The sequence below is a fragment of the Polyodon spathula genome, chromosome 13, assembly GCF_017654505.1.
Source record: "Polyodon spathula isolate WHYD16114869_AA chromosome 13, ASM1765450v1, whole genome shotgun sequence".
In the NCBI taxonomy this organism is placed as follows: Eukaryota; Metazoa; Chordata; class Actinopteri; order Acipenseriformes; family Polyodontidae; genus Polyodon; species Polyodon spathula.
The window spans coordinates 18,254,930-18,277,687 of record NC_054546.1 but is presented as its reverse complement, the minus strand read 5'-3'; the positions used below and the strand labels follow the sequence as shown (position 1 = coordinate 18,277,687).

The window sequence follows — 22,758 nt, the reverse complement described above, 5'->3', positions numbered from 1 at the left end:
TGGCTTGCTCACACCGCCATCGAAGAAGATTTCAGGAAAATGCATATACATATACCCTGACTTCTCAGCAGAGCTGCAGGCTAAAAGAAAAGAATACACACCAGTCAGGAAGTTTGAAAGAGAAAAATGTGCGATGTGGGTTGATCTATAAAGCAACACTGAAAGTAACCTATGAGAATCACACTTTAGAAGAACAAATAAATATTGTGCAAAAGCAAATAAGGAAAAACTCAAATCCCAAAACATATACTGATCTTATTAAACTCAAATACCAACTAAATAAACTTCTATCTGACAAAGAAGTATTCAAGATTAATAACATGGAGAAAAGTATGGCAAGGCGTTATCATATACACTTAAGAAAATGAATTCCCACAATTAGAACAGAAACAGGCAAAATTACAACCAACCTTGAAATTATTAGCATTTGCCTCTTATTACAAAAATCCAATCCATATATATCCAATAAAATTATTGATGATGAAAAAATTAATTTAAAACAGTTAGAACCAGAAGAGAGACATACTAGATTCTCAAATTACATCCACAGAGATAAAAGAAGCCATTAACTCTTTACCCAGTAATAAAGTGCCTGGGGAAGATGGTTTTAGTTTTATAAGTCACATAAGGAAATATTAATGTAGAAGCTATTGTCCAGTTTTGCTCATCCAAACAGATAAAAAAAATTCTATCAAAAATTATAGCTACTAGAGTTCAAAAAGTTAGTGGTAAAATTATCCACCACGCCCAAAAGGCTTTATCAAAGGTAGATTTTCATCAGATAATGTTAGACAACTAATAACCATACACATGTTGAACTGGGGCAACTCTGATCCTGCAATTGCTGTATCTATTGATGCAGAGAAAGCATTTAACCGAATAGAATGGAAATTTCTGTACAATACTTTAGTAAGGATGGGTTTTGGAGATCATTTTGTGAATTGGATAAAGACGCTATATTCATCTCCATCTGCAACCTTTAATACAGGCAATGTTCTCTCCAGCTCATTTAATCTACACGGAGGAACTAGACAGGGTTGTCCCATTTCACCTCTTTTTTAATATAGCAATCGAACCTTTGGCAGAATTAATTCATCAGAAAAAAGGTATCCAGGGAATTAATTGTAAAGATGTGAAGAGTAAAGTAATGCTATATGCAGATGACATTTTATTTACTTGCAAGAACCCCAGTTCCTCTCTTCCATGCCTTATGGATATAATAAGTCAATACAGTGATGTCTGAGGATATAAAGTAAATTGGTTAAAATCAGAAGCTATTCCCCTGTCTAAAAATTGTTTTAGTACTAAATCTCAGTACTCTTCAGATGGCCTGCACAAGGTATTAAATATATGGGGATTCAAATTTAAAAAAATATCAACAATACTGTTCAATTTAATATAACTCTACTAATTGATAAGATTTTGGTTAAATCACAGTGCTGGAGGAAATTAGAATTGTCCTTATGGGGCAGAATAGAAACCATCAAAATGTCAGTTATGCCGATGGTGACAAACACACTTGCCATGCTTCGACTTCATATTCCATTCTCTTATTTTAAACAGATTAATGTGCTTTTCAATAAATTTATATGGGACTATAAGAAAGCATGGATTAAAATCAATCAGCTGTATAATGGTCATAATAAAGGGGGTATGAATATTCCTAATCCATAGTGGTATTATTAGCTTATCAAATGAGACCTCTTAGAGAGTGATATGTAAAATCAAATAATCCCCCAATCTAGGTGAAAATTGTTTAAAATATTGCCTCCCCTACAGTTTAAAAGACTTGTTGTTACATGGCCCTGCAGTTGCTTTACAGGATAACCGTATTTTTAGATTTGCACATAACATTTTCAAAAGATCAGTTTTTACAAAATAATTATAGACAATTTGTCATATAATAATATTAGTTTAAAGTCCAAATGGGAGATTGAATTAACAATTCCAATAATGCCATCATCCTGGAATAGGATCAATAAGAAAATAACATTTTCTTCACCCAATGCCAAATTGAGATCCATTCAATACAAAATTATAAATAGAATTCACTATACTCCTGTCAGATTATTAAATTGTGGTTTGAAACAGGATGACAAGTGCTGGAGATGAGACTCTGGGCAAGGAGCTCTTCACATATGTTATGGAGTTGCAGCAAGCTTAATTATTATTGGACTGCAGTTTTTAGACATGTTACTAACAGTTTACAATTGCATACCCCATACAAAACACCTGTTGCAATCTTAGGAGAAATATCAACTCTTCAAGATAGTAAACCACAGTCTAAATTACCACTCTACTCCTCATAGCTAATATATATATATATATATATATATATATATATATATATATATATATATATATATATATATACACACACTTCTTGGGAAGAATAGTGAAACCCCCACCCCCCATTGTGGCACCGTGGAACCTTAAGGACATGATGTACAATATTAACCTTTCTTAGAAATAACCTATGTCTTTTTAGATAATTCACTAGAATGTGGGATAGAGCTGCTTCCTATTTTATAGAGGTGGATTTTAACTAAATTTGAATTATACTATACCTGTAAGAACTGCCCATTGGTATTGTGCCTTTTTTATTTTGACCACTTTTGCTCTCTTTAAATTTAATGTATATGTGGCGTATATCAGAGTTAAATATGTACCTGTCGACTGACATCATTACTGTTTTGATTACATATATACAAATGAATTGAACATGTATTGTTAAGAGATTGTATTTTAAAAAGGAAAAGTAATGAAATATAAATTGGACAAAAAAAAAAGTAACACCAGCTGTGTTTAATTATTCCAGACTTGATCTAAAATATATTTCCTTCTTAACAGTAAAAACCACTTCTCAGTGTATATTTAATTAAACTTGTTTCTTCTCATTTACAAGTCTGTGTTCAACAGACTTGGTTCCTCTCTTCCTAAAAATCATCTGCTTTAAACCTTAAAACAAGTAAAAGACTTATGTTAGTTCAAATATTCTATTTCAATTTATTCTCTTTATTTATTTCCATTCTCTCCATAGGGTGTTATTCTGTTTCTATTAGATTGGAATGCATATTGAGGCTCTGTGTTTATTTTTAAAAGATGTTTTCTCCTGATAAGGGACACTAGTACATTCCACAGGCTTCACCATTCAGCCAACTGTCTTCAGCTCAGTAAGTTCCTTCCACAGAGACTTACACAGATCCAATAATAATGATTTCTTAATGTTTAAAAAGAAATATAACCTCCTAAGCTAATACAGAGTATATTATAACATTATCCTGAACAGTGTGTTTCAACAATGTGTTTATAACATCCAGTTCATGTCTAACAGGTCAGCTCAGTTCCAGCAAGACTGAAATTCTGTTTCTGGTCCAGCTCCAAGTGGTTCTGTAAAGACCACAACCGGTTTAGACAACCATCTTTTTGCGTCACACATATGGATCACAATAGCTTTCACTTGATGCCCGCAAGACACCTGAACACGGTTGGCAGGGGCACCTTCCTTACACTCCAGTTTCCCCAAATGTACCTAAGTAACTGAGTGACCTGTTTCACAACCAACACACTTGATTCGTCTCACGATGTCTCGATCAATTTTTCAAAGTGAGAATGATATCCCTTCAGGACTACAACATTCAAATAGGATCCGGCAATGCCTGACCATGTGGCTTCAGGCCGGGCAGGGTTTTGACCCCATCATAAGGGACTGATGGTTAGCCCCTCTGTTCAGAATCAGTCACTCACCAGAAGCAAGAAGTGATAACTGTTTCTTACATACAATTCAATTTGATCACAATGGGCAACTTTAAGAGGTATCCCCTACATCCAAACACAGGACTAGGCCAGTACTCACTGTTTTTCATGTCACTGGATTTGCAACCTATCACCTATATATCATCGGTAGGGTAAACACAACACAGCTGAATCTGGTCCCATCGAAGAGCCATGCATCAATGCAACAGATGCCTTCCACTCAAAAGGAACTACAGTCTAACTTCACTATAATGAACCCCCTTTTTTAATGATCCAAGCAGCAATAATCTTTTTTTTCAATGGAAAAGCCTTATTAGAACAATCACTTTTACAAACTCAACCCACAGCTGCTGAGAGAGAACCACAGGGGGCAATGGGTTGTCTCTGTCATGGCAAAGGAGATCGACCTGGGCTTCCCCGAAGCATAGCCAAATGCATTGCGCTACCTGAGGGTCGATCGCCCAGTTCACCACTCCCGGGAGATGTACAGCCCGGATGGACAGGAGGTACCTCTGTGCCCAGGTCAGCAGCTGAAAGACTATGCGGTGTAATCCTGGGGATCGAAGCCCTCTCTGGTGGTTCACGTACGCAACCACTGACATGTTGTCCATGTGGCAAGGGCATGTTTGGTGTAGAGCTGTGGCAATGTGGCCTGCCCCTGTGTGTATTTGTGTGTTGTGTGTTGTGTGTTTGCATGTGGTCTGTTAATGTTGGTGTATGAGCACAAGTATTTCAAATGTATATTTGTGTTTAGACACAAGGATTGCACCATCACTTCACCTGCATAGTTCAGTGGGTATTTAGGATGGAAGCACGGGGAGCACAAATGGATACACGAGCAGATTTACCGAGATTCCAATTGAATGATTGATTAGCAATTGAGTCTCGGTACAGCTGCATAAAAGAGGCACCTTTTCACTCACCCGGGGTTGAGTGTTCCGTGTATAGACAGCAGATGAGAGAGAGGAGAAGATTTATATTTACAGTAGCAATTGCTACAGAGTTCATTCATTTGTCTCTGTTCATTGTGTGTTCCTTTTGACTACTGGGCTGTTTTATTTTACAAAATGTTTTTTGTGTTTGTTCAAACCTTTTATTTTTCCTTACTTAACAAAAAATGCTCTCAACTCTAGCGCGTTTATGTGCAAGTATGTCCAGTGGCCTGACCAGGATCTGCAAACTCCTCTGCCTACCAAACCGCCCCCCCAGCTGGAGTTGGATGTGTCTGTCGTCACCAATTGACAGTTGTAAATGAGTGCCTGAGACAGCACGTAGCTCTGAAGCTAGCGGATCATGGGCTTCCATAATCCTGCTTTGGCCATACACCGATGCATAGAGCTCACCAGCCTTGAAGGGGTTGAAACGCCAAGGCGTTAAGATCTTGAGGTACCGAGGCTATGGAGCGCAGGGTCATCGCTGCCATCGAGAGCACAATGCACAGAGCTCAAAGCCTTGAGGGCGTCGAAGTGCCAAGGCATGGAGCCCTCGAGGCGCCGAGGGCATCAAAGCACTGGGGTACTAAGGCTCTGGGACAGTGTGGCACTTAAGTCGGTGGTGCACAGGCAGCGCTGAACAGACAGCACTGAACAGGTGGCGCTGCACAGGCTAAAAAAGCCTTGAGGTATCGAAGCACCGAGGCGTGTAGCTCTTGAAGCACAGAGGGCATCGAAGCGCCAGGGTACCGAGGCTCTGGGGCAGTGTGGCACTGAAGGCACCGCTGCACAGGCACAAAAAGCCTCGAGATGTCGAAGCGGTGAGGCATGTAGCTCTCGAGGCACTGAGGATGCCGAAGCATCGAGGCACCGAGGCTATGGAGCACCAAGACATGTTGTACACCAATGTCATGAAGCACTTGAATACAGAGGGTGCCGAGGCATTAAGGCATCAAGGCTTTTGTGCACTGAGGCACTGAGGCTCTGAGGCACCGAAGACCCAAGGGTACGGGGGGGGGGGTTGAGGCCTAGATATAAACTGTGTGCAACTTGTATACTGTGTGAAATTTGTACACTGTGTGCAACATATATACTGGGTGCAACTTGTACACTGTGTGAAACTTGTAGACTAAGTGCAATATGTAGCTTGTGTGTAACATGTAGTGTGTGCAACTTGTAGACTGTGTACAACATACATACTGTGTGCAATTTGTAGACTGTGCAACTTGTAGACTATGCCCAACATTTAGACTGTGTGCAACTTGTATACTGTATGCAACTTGTAGACTGTGTGCAACTTGTAGACTGTGCAGCATGTAGACTGTGTGCAACGTGTAGACTGTGTGTAACTTGTACACTGTGTGCAACATATATACTGTGTGCAACACGTAGATTATGTGCAACTTGAAGACTGTGTGGAACACTTAGATTATGTGCAACTTGTAGACTGTGCAATTTATAGACTGTGAGCAGCTTGTAGACTCTGTAGCAAGTGTTTTTTGGTCACCGGTAAACAGCTTAGCCATCCAGTTCATTAACTGTGTGCAACTTGTATACCCTGTGCAACTTGTAGACTGTGTGCAACATATATACTGTGTGCAACACTGTGTGCAACATGTAAATTGTGTACAACATGTAGACTGTGTGCACAGTCTACAAGTTGCACACAGTATACTTGTATACTATGTGCAACTTGTAGACCTTGTGCAACATGTAGATTGTGTGCAACTTGTAGACTGTGAGCAACTTGTACACTGTGTGCAACATATATACTGTGGGCAACTTGTAGAATGTGTGCAACTTGTAGACTGTGCAACATGTAGACTGTGTTCAACTTGTAGACTGTGTGCAACTTGTAGACTGTGCAACATGTAGACTGTGTTCAACTTGTAGACTGTGTGCAACATGTAGATTGTGTGCAACTTGTAGACTCTGTGTAACAAGTGTTTTTTGGTCACCGGTAAACAGCTTAGCTGTCCTGGTCATTAGCTAAGAAATTGTAAAAGCTTAGATATCACTCCTTAGTGGAGTTAGGCTTTTGTTTTGTTTATATTGCTTGTTTTGTTCTGTGTTAATAAAAGTGTGCAGAAAAGTCCTAAAACTGCCGTTCTTGTGACTGGATATAGTATTTCAAAGACAGAGACCATCCTTGCAGGGCTGCTATATATGTGTGTGTGTGTGCGTGTATGCTGTCACAAGGGCTGTTGACTGCAGCTTGGTTGACTGCATTTTTCATGTTTCCCCTCCTTCATCACACCTCTGCTCCTCCCCGACAGGACTGGCTTAAAATCCATTAGACAGGACGACCAAGCGAGTCTGAAACGAGCTGCCCAGTAAAGCCGTGCCGCTGCAGTGGGCGGCTGTGCTGTGCTCTGTGTATGCAACGCCGTGCTCTGCGCCCTTCAGTGCAAAGCTGTGAGAACTACTTGCATGGTAAAAGTTGGTTCAGTTGCTATGAGAACTAAAAACCGCAGTACTTCTCACTGGTAATGGATGTCACTCTCCTTGAACTTGTGGGCTTATGTTGTCTTTGACGTTTGGCAAACTGGATATTATCATTATTATTTTTTTTTTTTAATTCAGGTAGCACTGGCTTGATAGAGTCGATTCTGCAAAAGACTTACAACAACTTTGATTTGGTGATTTCTCTTAAAACGGAGATGGATCTAACTGTATCCACCTTACTGCAGTTAGAACCGAATTCCTCTCTTTTCGAAGAGGAGGCGAGAAACGAGACCATTCCCAATCAGTTCGTTCAGCCGACATGGCAGGTGACGCTTTGGGCTATCGCTTATGCCCTGATCGTGATGATCTCAGTGATCGGCAATGTCACGGTAATTTGGATCATCCTTGCTCATAAGAGGATGCGGACGGTCACCAATTATTTAATTGTCAACCTGGCTTTCTCTGATGCTTCGATGGCAGTCTTCAACACTGTGTTCAATTTCGTCTATGCCATCCACAACGACTGGTACTTCGGGCTTGGGTTTTGCAGATTCATCAATTCCTTTCCCATCACAGCTATCTTTTCAAGCATATGCTCCATGACGGCTATTGCTATTGACAGGTAAGCGGCAATCTCAATGCGTGTCTCCCTGTCAGACACTAGACTGAACCAACCTCTATACATTCCATGTTACAAGCAGGTTGTTACCTTACTGCCAAATAAGTTTACTTTTCTTAAATATTTTAACAGTGAAGTGATTCCAAAAGTCTTTTTTATTAAGCACGTTATCTTAAACTTTCGGAGGCATCAGTGGATTTAATACTGCAAAAAGGCAAATGTTGACGTCTATAATGTCAGTGGTAGCGGGGCTTTTTTAGAGTCCCGTCAGCATTGAGATCGGTTTGATTTACTGTAGCTATTGTGCCGGGAACTGCCTACAGGCACTTACAGAACATTCTTAGACAAACAGCAAAGTATGGGCTTGGCTACGCAAAGAAGTGATACATTTGTTGGGTTAATTGGGTAACTTAAGAATCTTTCATTAAATAAATAAATAAATAAATAAATAAATAAAACACCTGTTACTATAGTATACAAAAATAAAACCAAAGAACTGTGCTAAGTAATTAACATTGTAAAATATATTGTATACAGGCTATGTAACATTACAAAAGTACCAACCTTAACAAACAATTTTTTGCAGTAAATGTTTGTAAATTTACAGAAAGAAAATATTGCAAACAGACAATAAAATAATAATAATAATAATAATAATAATAATAATAATAATAATAATAATAATAATAATAATAATAATAATTTTTTTTTTTTTTTTTCAAATTGTTTAACGTTGAAAGTTCTTTAAAAAAAATTAATAAATAATAATAATAATAAAAAACAAGTGCAAGATGTCCCTATATATTGTTGAATATCATATGGGTGATCAAAACGCCTGATGTATTGGGGGAGATGCAACTGTACAGAGATCAAAGTGAAGATAAGGAACATGCATAATAAGTTTTGTTTTAAACAATGACGGAAAGGCACAAAAGTGTAATATTCTGTAAAATAGCCATTCACGAATCTTTATAGCTCAGTATTTATGTAGCCGCAAAATTAACAACGTTAATTTACTGCGAGGTTTTAGCATTCTGCTGCATGATGATTAAACGTAATGTGGAGAACACAATAACGAATAGAAAAGAAAAGGTCCGCCTTGTACATGTTCGCGTTTGTATTGCCGTGGTACAGTCTTTAAAAACAGGGTCCTTTTGTATGTGACCACGTTTTGTTCATATGATGCAGGGTTCTATACAACGAGCATAACCCGATCAATCGGTTTCTAAATACTGTAGAACCATTACAGAACCATTACGGTGCCACCAATATTGAACACTACTGTTTGGGACTAACTTGTAGTGTCGACTTTGTCAGCGGGCCAATTACGACTTTTATGAGCTACTAGACGGCTACTACTGCGATTAATTTAAATTAATTATTGGTATGACCGTGGCATAAACTTCTGACTTATCCTATTAATATTCAACAGCTATCCTACCTCTGGGAATCAGACTGTTCTTATAGATTTTTAATCAGTCTCTTAATTAATTAATTAGTATCCCAAATGCTGTGTTTTCACGCATTCTCTGCAGTGGATTTATTGCAATGAATATTTTTTTTACAGCAAACAAGATTCGTCGTTCTTTGTCTAATTTATGCATTGTCAAAATGCAGGGTCATTATACTGATAGGCCTTTTAAATCGCCGTCCAATATAATATACAATATAATAATGTCGAACTCACGTCAAACTCTGTCTCCTGTTGGAAATATAAGGCACGGCAGATACAATGTTCAATAAAAAACGATAATGTTTCTGAGATTTAGAATCTGTAGTGTAACTAAACCATCTTCTTTGAAAACCTTTGATAAAAATGCTTATATATATATATATATATTAAAATATATTATATATATACTATATATATAGATATATATATATCATATATATATTTCCTATATATTATAATCAAACATTGACTTCAAAACGCAACACGGTTCCTTAATATTACCCAAGATAATACAACCAAAAGGTGTCTGAAGCACACCTGAAAGAAATGCTGGTCAATATCAGTTCGACATCTTTTATGGGCAAAATAGATCCAATATCTGCAGCGCTTCTGCATTCATACACAGTAAGAAATGTATATTTTACAAGGTTTTGGAAGAGGCATCTAATTAGACAAAAGTGCAACGTACAGTAATTTACTCTAATAGTTTTCTATGTAACGTCAGATATTGAATGTTTAAATGTGACCTCATCTTTCTTACGCTAAGTATTCAATAGTATTTTTGAACAGCTCATGTCATGTGTTTATTAAAGTTACGACACCAGAATTAGGTAGGGTACAGCGTGTATCTTCGTGCATACATACTTTCATTTACCCGGAGATATTTCTTCAGAAGGGACACATATTAAGTTACTTTAAATTAAGTTTGAGTGTCACTGTGTAATCGAGTACAACGCGTATTCAAAAGATAGTGCCCTCTACGATTTCAAAAAATGTCTTTCATTTCTCTTTCACTTACTCAGCTTTAAATGAGCTTAAATGATCCAACTGTAAACTGCAATAATTTTACTGGCGACATTTGCACAGGCCTATGAAAGGAGCAACGGTATTAACAAAACTGTCGAATGGAATTAATAGCCAGTTTAACAAAGATGACTGATGGAAAAAAATTAACTAGGGTATGTAATAAGGATACATTTATTGCCTTCAATAAAGCAACATTACTATTCATAATGAAATAAGATTTTAGCAAATATTAATTTTAAAACTTGATATCATTAATAGTGAAAGGATGTCGAAGAAGAATCAATGAGATTAGGAATTGTCAGTTCAGTACATTAAAATAGAGCCCCAGCATCTCTTCCATACCCTTTTAAAAGTTGACCACAATAATTTTGCACCCTAAGTTAGCCCATGCTTTAGTGTGGTTGTACTACGCCTTTGCCATAGTTTACTGTGGTTTGCCATGTTGTATTTGTATTGTTATATTCCTTACCATATCTCTCTGTGCTGTACAGTGCCTACCTTTGCTTTAACATGCCTTCACTGCATTATTACACTTTGCTATCTTTTCCTATGTGACATTTTTATAAGGGCTACTTCAAAGACCGAATCATGAATTCTGACATACAAACTGATTAAATGTACTGTTTATGTTTGAAATAAATACGATATATATATATATATATTATATATATATAATATATATATATAATATATATTATATCTATATATGATACTGTGTACTGTGCAAACGTTTGAGCACTGCAGGTGTGAAAAAATGATGTAAAGTAAGAATGCTTTCAAAAATAGACATGTTAATAGATTATATTTTTCAATTAACTAAATCCAAAGTGAGTGAACAGAAGAAAAATCTACATCAAATCCATATTTGGTGTGACCATCCTTAACAATAACAAGTAGTTGTCATGCCATCAAACACCTATAAATACCTCCAATGTTTTGATTCAAACACAGGCTCCCTTGAGAAAGATATGTACAACATGTAAAACAATGCCAAAGAATCAATAATAATGTTCTGCTCAGTTTGGAATAGCTTTTATTAAAATGTTGTTGTTTTTTTAATAGGCGATCAAGTAAACAGTTGTTTGATATTGGTGTATATGTTATAGTTTATTGATTTACACAGAATCATTACAGGATTCATGGGTAAAGCACATGTTGTGAAAATATTCTCTGGTCAGCTTTACAATAAAGTTGGTTTGAAAAGAGTAGGTAATATGGTTCCAAATATCAAATGAATGTCGAACTTCAAACCAACTTTACCACTGTCCCCAAGTTGGAGAGATCAAGTTCTGTCAGGGACTAACTGGGACTAACAGAGTCTCAATTGAAATTGATTTGATCTTTGTCTGCTTCTGATGGAAATGGACAAGTCTGATTTCAAATTGCTTTCAATTCAATCCCAGTAGAAGATGGAGACATACTATATGTAGGTCATGGTGATTTACTTTTTCATGACTCTGATGACTTTTCATTGCTGACTGCTGTTGTTTTTTAACAAGTTGGCTTTCAGGACATTGTTAAACAACAGTTTATAGAAACAGGTGAAATACGGAGCTCATGGATGAAAACAAAAGGAGAGCTATCAGGGTTGATAAACGTTACCTTTTATCAGGGGCTTATCAGCTATTATACTGGGTGATAGACTTAAGTAGCTTTGAAGTACTGTCGGTTAAAAGTACATTTGATACTGTGCCCTCACATTAAGTATGTTAAGTGTGCTGGGCTACAGAGCTGGCAAATGACCGATCCGATTGTGTGTTTGTAAGACCAAGTACAGGCTGGTGCTGTACTCACAGTGCACTGTACATGACCATCGTGTACCCAGCATAGCAAACACAGGCTCTGAAAAATGAAAACTACTTGCCATAACACTGTCAATAGGGTGAGGGCCTCCCTGACACAATGTCACAGGCCTGCACCGTTTTGAAATTGTTCTGATAGGGTACATGACCATTCCTCAAGGATTACTGACTGAAGATCCTGCACGGAATCTGCAGCTCTTGAAATAGTTCCTTATAAATGTGTGCAGTATTGGATATGGAACCACCTGCCAACCGAGCGTATACTAGCAGCCATATATCAAAGATGATCAGATGGTGGCTGAAAAACATTTCCAATAAGGACAAGCATCTTTTCTTTAATGCTGCATATCTGGGGAGTGTCATTCAAGAAAACGTTGGAGAGCATTTAGAGAAGAATCATTAGACTAATCCCAGGGCTAAAGACTATGTTATGAGGCTAGGTTGAGGTAACTGAAAACAAAACCCTAGAATCTATTAATAAACTTTACACAGATTCCAGGATCACAGAACACATTTGGAAGTTGAGTGGATTGAGGACAGAGGGTAGGAGTCTCTTTATTTTTCACAGAGCGGTGGATGTATGGAATGGGTTGCCATTGTTTTGGTTGATTCATAAAAGGTCTTATAATAAAAGCATGTTAAAGTACAATGAAGTACAGTGAAATATTGTAATGCCAATAAAGGCATGGGAAACTATGTTAAATACATAGCATAACCAATGGAAACCACAGGAAAAAACCGCAAAAGTGCTGTGCATATTTACTGTGGTAAACGTTTATAAGGGAGGATACAGTCAGACATGGTTATAACGACCACTTAAGAGCTGCCTAAAAATGTCCTTTGATTGTACTGTAGGCAGCCCTACTATGACATGTTTGACTGGTTTCATTCTAAAGAACCTTATTATAAATCAGGCATGTTAGAAATGAAGCCGTCAGTGCAATTCATCTTCAGTGATGGGTTTTCATGTTCAAATGTTCTTTCAAAATTGAAATGAATATCCAAATATTCTTACAGTTTTAAACAGAAGTATAATTCACGCCATATCACAGTAATAAAATAAACCTTGTAGCTCATCGAATGACCTATTAAAGAAAGGAGAGAAACACTCCTCCGTACAATACAATGTTATTTATTTCAGACCTCATTTATGGGTTGGTTACCTTTGCAAGCTATCTATTTCATGCAGTCTACTTATATGGATGAATACTAACATGGTTATTTTTCTAAATGAATTCCAAGCAGTGTTTGAATATTTGAATATTAGTCCCTGCTGTATTCTGAATCGTACCCTAGATTTTCCACGTTCTTCCTGCGTTGTATTGAAAATGGGTGTAGGAAACTAAAAGACTAAAGTAGTGTAATTACAGAAAGTGTGATTATTGAATCTTTTTTTCTGTTTTAGAAAACATATCAAGTACTTTCACTTTAAATTACAACATAAGTAGTAAGAGTTCAGAAAGAATCTTGTTTTGATTTTTCCCAATAAGTCTATTGTTCTAATGCAACATCCTTGCCAATATACTGCAAACAAAATTCCATCCATTTTTATAATGTCCCAACCCCTCTCACAAATAAAATAAAAGTCGATAACACGTGACAAACTTAAAACTGGGGTCTCATTATTTCCAACCTTGCTTCAAACTAATAACTACTCTTGAACAGGTATGAATAAATAACTGACTTGATGTAAACAATATGAATTTACTCTACGGAAATACAGTAGCTGATGTATACATTGAAACTAAATCATGTTGTTGCATTAACTTAATTACTTTTGGTGATATGCTGTTATGAATTGTATGTATAGCATTACATGTTACATCAATATTATTTTTTTTATGATTGATGCTAATGTTTTCTTTGCTGTAGTTTGGAACTTGTTCTCAACTGTTTTCTAACCTGGTTAAATAAAGGAATTGATTGATTGGTTGATTGATTGATTAATTGATTGAATTGATTGATTGATTGATTGAGGGGCTGTGATGCCTTAGTCCAGGATGCTTTAGTACAGGGTGAATTAAATAATTAAGGGTCTGGTTGGAACAAAGCCTGCAGTGGAATGGATTGGAAGAGCCAAGGTTATCTACCCTTGTCTTAGTCTATGACAGGGCTTCTCAAACTCAGTCCTGGGGACCCCCTATGGCTGCTGGTTTTCATTCCAACCTAGCTCTCAGTTACTTAACTAGATCCTTAATTGAACTGATAATTTGCTTAATTAGACCATTTTACTTGTTTTCAGCTCTTAAACAGTTGCAGTTCAAGTTACTTATCAAATGTTACGGCTAACTTGAAATATGCAGCTGTTCAAGAGCTGAAAACAAATAAAAAGGTCTAATTAAGCAAATTATCAGTTAAATTAAGGGTATAGTTAAGTAATTGAGAGCTCGGTTGGAATGAAAACCAGCAGCCATAGGGGGTCCCCAAGACCGAGTTTGAGAAGCCCTGGTCTATGGCCTAAAGCAGAGGTCTCCAACCCTGGTCCTGGAAGGCTCCAATCCTGCAAGTTTTATAGGTGTCTATGTCATCAATGGCTAAAGATCTGGGACACCTGTTAATCTCGACTAATTCAGCCAATAATTAATGCAATTAAGTAACAGAGCTCGGTTGAAACGAAAACCAGGAGACTCTGTAGCTCTCCAGGACCAGGGTTGGAGACCTCTGGCCTAAAGCCTTAGAGTTGGTTGGTGTGATGCATATTAAAATGATTGATGATGACTGTTTATACAATAACCAAACTGTGACAATAATCTACTTTAAGCAATATTATAGCATTCCCATTCTGTCCGGTGCATTTCAAAGTGGTAATAATCTGTTGATAATAAGCGGAGGGTAGCATTAGTAGAAGTAAATTAAGTGAGTTTTACTGTGTTTGTAAAAGAATGATTCAATTACATCAGCCAATAGGGGCAGAACGGCTACTAATTTGATTGTATAAATCATGGCTTTGATAATGTCTGATGCTCTCTCTGTGAACATACTGTTTCATTACACTTTGCTATTTATGCACTAGATTTTAAAACTGCTTGGATTTTTTTTTTTGATGGATTGCAACTGCAACTGCTCTTCCATCCATCTGAAACTGTACGCTTCACAATCACTTCACAGTCACTTCACAACCTGTTTCTGAGGGCTACTGTCACTTTTCTATTTGATTAGTGGACTAGATTACTCGTCAGTGCTACTACTAGCAGCCAGTGCCATGTTAGGTGACAGTTCAATTATACAGTACATCAACTTTCATGAGAACTACATAAAAGAAGAACAAAATTAATAGATACAAATACCATTACAAACTGAAGATGCTGCTTAAATCCACTTCATTTTTTAAAGTGAAAGATAATCAATAAGTGCAGTATGATTGTGTTTATTTGGCAATTCAAAGTCTTTTATTGAAGGAACTCTCTGAACTTATCACAATGGCCCACATTCACAAAAGAACAGACTTTAAAAGAGTCAGCTGCTGATAAAGTGTGCAATCATAAAGCTGATGTGTGCATTGCAAGTATTTACAGCAGGCTGCATTTGATAAGCTAGTTTTGTTCTTGAACTTCATACAAAATGTATAACTGTGTTTGTGTTGTCACTGTTACCTGTGATTCAAATGAATAAATACACGCACAGGAAAACAACATTAAGAGCCATAGCAATACAAATTAATTATTGAATTCAAGCTTGTTTCAGTGTTTTAACATATTAAGAATTGGTTCTCATGCACCATTAGTTATAAGAAAGGCTTATAGTCAAGCTTTACTGATGCTCCCAAAACCACACATGGGTCCACTCAGCTCTCTTCCAGCTCTAGTGTGTGTAGCTCCCACAGTTGCTCGCTTCAAATCAATTCTCAAGACTCACTTGTTCTCTTTTGCTTTCAATACTCTTTAAGGCTGATATCTGTTACTAGCTGTTGTCTAAATTGTTAATTCAGATTTTTTACTCCATCTTATTTGTATGATTCTGTATGACACAAACATCTACAATGTTTAGAATTTACATCTTAGCCGTATTATGTTATATATATATATATATATATATATATATATATATATATATATATATATATATATATATATATATATTTTTTTTTTTTGCAGAGTATGATGCCTTTGCGACTTCCATATTGTATGTCCCCATATAAAAAATTTTTTTTATCCATCCCAAAATAAGGCTACGCTGCATGAAAGGGCTACTTGACCAGGGCCTCTAAAAGGTTGACTCCCTTCCTGGGCTTCATCTAAACTCCAGCAACATTATAATGCTCTCTTTTGTCCATTTATAGCTTGGTATATTTGTTTGCATGTATACATACAAAAGTAAAAAGAAATTATTAATCTCAAAAAAATATTGCCTAAATGTTGGGCAGGTTTTAAGTAGTTCTTGGTTATCTGTTTCAGGTACATGGCTATTATCCACCCTCTAAAGCCCAGGCTGTCGTCCACCATCACAAAGGTAATGATTGTGGTGATTTGGCTTGTAGCGTTCTCGCTCACCTTCCCACAGTGCTACTATGCCAAAACGATTGTCTATGACACGCGGACGATCTGCCTGGTGGACTGGCCTGGCGACTTTGGCGGTAAACATCAGCTGACGTGAGTACTTCCACCTGTGCCTCCAGACTTTGTGTTTTCTCTTGTTGTAGATGAGATGTAATCTTGTGCAGTTTGGGTATTTAATCATTTAGTACCACATATATTCAACAGCTAAATAACTGAAAACACAATGAGTCAGTATTAATGAACACTGCTCTATACTGCAGTTTGCTTGATGACTACCCTGGAACAGGAATTAACAGAGCATTTCTATTACTGAATCTGTTCAGAAATGTTCATTTGTAATGCCATAGCAGGAAAAATGATACCCTACTATACAATATCTTATGAAAACATGTTACATGTGTCTCTGATAAAGTCATGGCAGCCTTGTGGGGTGAATCATGCAGTCAGGGGAGTGCAGGTTTACATCATAGCTGTTCCAAGTTACCAATGTTCACTTGGATTTCTAAGGGAGTATTGGCTCTGGTGCTTCCATGTGTTAGGGAGACAAATCGTAACAAAAGTGGCCACTGTTCCACTGAGATATTCTGGGGAATTCCTGTGGTGAAGGAACATAACTGGGTAGTCCAGCAAATTTGAAAGAAAAACTGGGGTTAAACATTAGAGCACTGAAGAAAGAACAAAACACGAAACATTGGAAAAGTGAAATAGCGCTCTGTGGCGGAGTGTCCCGCCACTTTGTTTATTATTGTTTTGTAGTATGATTTGTTTTTAATGCGACGGCGAAAGCCGTTCGATATTATTATTAGTTTACTGTATTAGTATTATGTTATGTCAGGTTATTGTTTTTATTTTTAAATACCTCTTGAGGATGCGTGACTAATCATCTACTGTTTATTTAACTAGTTGACAGTCACGCATCCTTATTTAATCTCGTGCAGACTGTGGCCAAAAGGATTTATAAGGTAATTAATTAATAGCTCGTTAACCCCTGGGCCAGAATATAAAAGCCTGCAGCTGTCTGCGCTCAGGGTGGTGTGTAAGAGGAGAGACGTAACTCTGTGGAGTAAAGGAATCAACTGCTATACGTGCTGGTTATAAACCAGCACGATACTTGTTTTGGTGCTGTTTATTTGTTTGGCCAACGAGCTTTTGGTTTGTTTACATCTTTTATTTTCTGTTTATCACTTAATAATTATACTGAGCGCCGCAGCTCAGTTTTCATCCCCCATTACGTGTTTTGGTTTCTGTGTCCTTCCGGGTCTGACGCCACCAACACAGTCATCCTGGTCACATGCTCCCATAAAAACGTTTAAGAGCTTCCAAGGTTATGAATGAAATGGACTAACAAGTTAGCCTGAATTGTGTCTTGTTCATTGTTTTCTCCAAACTGTGCCAGCATAGTTATCAATTACTATTTATTTGGAAATAGCGAGTGCTGTAAAAATGGGCCAGATGTCCAGAATCTACATTTGCGTTTGTGCAATACAACCCGAAGTGGAAGTCCTAATAAAGGGGCCTGATTATACAGGTCAACATTAAAGAACTACAATATTATTTTTTTATTCCTGGCATGAGTGACTGAAGTTCTCAGGGCATCATATGCAACACTGGTTGAATGACTTTTTGTTATCATTACCCCATTGTTTGGTGGTCATTCACATCCCTACTTGTGTTGATCTGTAAAATAACATATTAATCTACAAACACAATATGTAGGTTGTTGATATGTCCACTGAAGAAGGATGTGGGAACATCGATGACTCTGAGACTAACTATACATAAACGGAACAATCCCTAAGGGGTTGGAGTCATGCCTTTAAGCTTTACATTGCTGTAGTACCCTCTTATATGTGTTCTTTATTGTTACTGGAATCATTATTTACCAGCTGTAATTTCTGTCCCCTTTTAGAAGCAGTCCTGTGATTTAAAAATGACATCAGTTTGTTAACATGCTATAAGTACAACATGTAGTAGATTTTTGAAGTCAGTTATCAATGGAACAAAAATGTGTGCTAGTTGCAAAACAGAGTTTGAAGTTTGAATGTAATTTATTAGCATCAAATGCTGCAATGTGCCTGTTTAAAGTTTTGGGTAGTGTGTGGTGAACACATTCTGAAACTGTTCGACACAGTTGATTGCAGCTCTGGACTGTTTTCATTTTTATGTGCACACAGCTTTTGGAACTAAAATTTAACTCTGAGTTGGTACAAGTTTTGAAATATAAACAGTGTTCTTTTTCTCAAATAAAGAGTTTATAAAGCTTCATATATATGGCCCAATGTGCTTGAAAAGTGTTTTAGTTATACTGTACTATAGTTTATTGAATGTGATGTAATGATCCTTTATGAACTGGTTACTGTACCTTTTACATCATGTATACAGTTATTTTGTGCCACGTATTGGGTTGTGGAATATCTCTCAGTTGAGAGGAGGGCAGAGGACTGTGCAGATGTGCCTCAGATGCATGTGGAGTAACACAGGTCAATCAATGGGATAAATAAGAGAAGCACGGATGTTACAGATTGGAACTTGTGGAACTAGGTTACATATGGTCTGAAGCATTGGACTATGGAAATAAATGTGCTCTGTACTTGCAGCTACAATCCATGTCTGGAATTTCTGTACTGCCTTCTGACCTGGATTAACATAGAACCAGCCTGCCCGTCATTACAATGGGAATATCCCCTTCAGCCACTGTTGAAGAATTGTACCATATTAAATTTTCTGTCTACTTCAGACTTCTTTATAACTTATTGGACTCCATAAAGTTCCCACAAACTGTTTTAAGATGTCTAAAAGTTTCAATTAAAAGTCGTGGCCAAAGGGGGTGTATAATCACACCTGAAATGTGAACATCACACCTCTGTTGGTTTCACTGTATTTGTTCTGTTTTGTTCCAGGTATCAGATTGCTGTAATAATTCTGATCTATCTACTGCCCCTGCTGGTGATGTTGGTTACATACAGCATCGTGGGAGTGACGCTCTGGGGAGGTGAAATCCCGGGCGCTTCATCCGATCACTATCAGAATCAGATCCAAGCAAAACGCAAGGTTGGGGCTCTGGAAACCAAATATCCAAATCTGAACAAGTTCAGACTGTTAATTACAACCGTGAAAAACAGTTTTGAATTTCTTTGAGAGAGAAAAAAATACCGAATTTAAGTAGATTTGAAAACGCAGTACATGCAAAGGACAAGGGTCATCCCATATGGAAAGAAAATCTATTTTTAATATTCAGTGTATAAGATTCATTTAAAATATCTAGCTTTACAATACCTCAACTTTACATATCTGAAATGTTTATTTTATCTATCTTGAATATATATATATATAATGTATTTTTCTATCCATATGGATAAGATTGGAATTTTGTTTACAAGTAGAAGAGTCTCCATACACTTCAAGACAGGCCAGGTTTTCAACCCCCCTCTTAACTGCTAATTAATTGATTGATGGAATGATGAAAATATAACTTATAGTAGTTAAATTAAAGATGAAACTTCATTAGTAAATATTTCATTTCTAGTCGTCACTTGTAGGCAAAATTCTCAACCATAAAGACACTTTACCTTTATGTGTTCAAATAACATGTTGGTATCCACTAAACCGATAAAAACTGTGTATGTGTTGTGTCCAACTATTCAGCAGCAATAATGGGAAAGCAAAATGACCTGTGTGGCCTCTAATACCTCTCTTTTTTTCTGCCATTTCACAGGTTGTCAAAATGATGATTGTTGTCGTGGTGACGTTTGCCTTGTGCTGGCTGCCTTTCCATCTCTACTTTATGCTTGGAAGCTTCAACAGAGACATCTACAAGCAGAAGTATATCCAGCAGGTGTACCTGGCCATTTTTTGGCTGGCCATGAGCTCCACAATGTACAACCCCATCATCTACTACTGCCTCAATCAAAGGTGTGCCAATCAGTGGGTATTATTGTGTGAATCAAGGTACAAGCGTTGTTATGATTGTGTCATTGATATCCAAAAGAACACTGTACTTGAAGAAAACCGTGGCAATGTCATGGTATATCACCATAGCTGCCATGTCACACAGCCCATTGACACTAAAAACTTGTGAAATATTTGTTATTACAAGGCAAGCAAGGTTACACGGAGCTAGCTTGAACATACATTCTGAAAACTGCAAACATGAAGCTGTTTATAATTGCAAAACAGTACTGAAAGTTACTTCTGGTGAGCTGGGAGCCCAGAAGCATGGCCAAGCAAACCTCCACCGCCGCCCCCCCCAGGCAATCTCCAGTGCCCTAGCGTTTCTTTGTACTTTTCTTATCTTTGCTTTATTTGATTTAATAAATATTCAATTCAACATATAGAAGAAAGAGTATTATTTTTTTGTTAGAGTCTGGTTAGTAAAATGTAAGTTGATTAGGGATATGTGCATACAAGTTGAATCCAAGACTCTGCTGTGCGTATAATGTTCTGAAAGTATGTGAGTGTAATTCTTAGAATGGCCTCTTTTGCACACTTGACATCTCTGTAACTTTAACCCCCAACCCCCCCAGGTCCCCGACCATACGCTTTGTTGATTTACGCATCAGCCCCCCAAATGTACAAGTCAAACTACCCATGGTCAGAAGAACAATAGCAAGTTCTAATGCATCTCACAGGTGTTGTTTGTGATAATGTCTCTTTATTCATAAGAATTGTTGTCATGTTTTTACCATGGTTTAGCACAGTATAAGAGAACAAAGGATGCTTGTTGAATCTTACTTTCCATTTGTGTTCTTCCCCTACAGATTCCGGTCGGGATTCAGAAGAGCATTCCGCTGGTGCCCGTTTGTAACGGTGACAGAGGAGGACAAGCAGGAACTCCAGCATACAAAGACTTTCAGGATGACACGCAGTTACCGCACCGAAACGACCAGTGTGGTCAATCAATCAGTCGACCAAGAGGAGACGACATCAAAGCTCATCAAAGCTTAAAACCAACACTGGGTTTAGTTTCCGCGATTAAGGATACGTTATTTATGTAAAGGATTTTGATTTCTCTGTTTTAAGTACCTATACTGGGAAATAAAATACTGAAGAGGTAGGCACAGCTTGTGCTGAAAGGTCAAAATACTTGCATGTGGAACATAGGAGTGCCTCTCTGTTATAAATTCAGCCTTTGTGTTTGCCTGCAAGCTGTCTAGAGCATAAATAGGCAATATATATATTTTTACTATGAGACCGGAAATACGTTTGTAAAAGCTTAATATTCAATGTGCTATAAAAGTGTACATTTTATTGTACTAAGCTGGTTTCCAAGACCCTAAATAGCTAGTTGTGGACTACCACGTCTTTTGTAAAGCACTATACTCAACGGTGCCAGAATCTTTCTGAAAGTGTGGGGGTAGGTCAAGGTAGAAGGTAGGTCGGGGAAGGCTCATTGGTTTCAACCCCCTCACCTTCCTCCTGCCCGAATAGTTTTTCATACATTTAATTAAATTATAGATTTGCAGGACGAATTCAATTTCAAACACACCTATTGTATAAAATAAATAAATAAATAAATAAATACATAAATACAAGAAGACAGTTGTGTTTAAAACGTTTTAAAAAAAAAAAAAAGTGTTGTCTCGTTGCCATTTTTTTTTCCCCCTATACAATAGATGACATTACTATCAGGGAAAAACTAGCAATTTCGTTTTGAAAAAAAAAAAAGAAATATATTTTAAGTATTTCTACGGATAAATGAATACAATATTACACTACGTCAATTATATAGTTATAGTGTACTGGTTATTTAAAGTTTGCAACAACAATACTACTGCTACGAATAATAATAATAATAATAATAATAATAATAATAATAATAATAATAATAATAATAATAATAATAACGAGCTTGCTATCTGAATGTTGGGTAGTGAGTCACAAACTTAATTTACTTCAAAACAAATTAAATGCTTGTTTTTTAAAACAAACAAAAAAGAAAAATAACCACTTACAGAATTTGCATTGATAGGCCTACTGCTTCAGACACAAATCACATGAAATGGTAACAAATGTTTCAACACGTGTAAATACAGTATAATTGTAAATCTCGAAAAACTACTCACTTCTAAATCTTTTATAGTCATGTTTGTATTACTTTATTATAAATACATGTTCATTTGGATTCATGTGTTATTTTTTTCTGACTTTATGTGAATGAAAAGACACACATTTGCCCGTTTTCCCATTGAAAATAGTGATATTTTGAACTATCACTGTCCTGGTCACAAAA

The 22,758-nt window shown here is 37.0% G+C and overlaps 1 protein-coding gene across 1 annotated transcript; it reads left to right on the top strand.

Moving 5' to 3' along the window:
* The first annotated feature begins 7,039 nt into the window (after positions 1-7,039).
* Positions 7,040-21,989, top strand: tacr2 (tachykinin receptor 2). Its single transcript, XM_041269186.1, has 5 exons — positions 7,040-7,755; positions 16,428-16,622; positions 19,430-19,580; positions 20,245-20,441; positions 21,287-21,989. The coding sequence occupies exons 1-5, from the start codon at positions 7,349-7,351 to the stop codon at positions 21,471-21,473; spliced, it is 1,137 nt and encodes a 378-aa protein (XP_041125120.1). The 5' UTR covers positions 7,040-7,348; the 3' UTR covers positions 21,474-21,989.
* Positions 21,990-22,758: the final 769 nt, after the last annotated feature.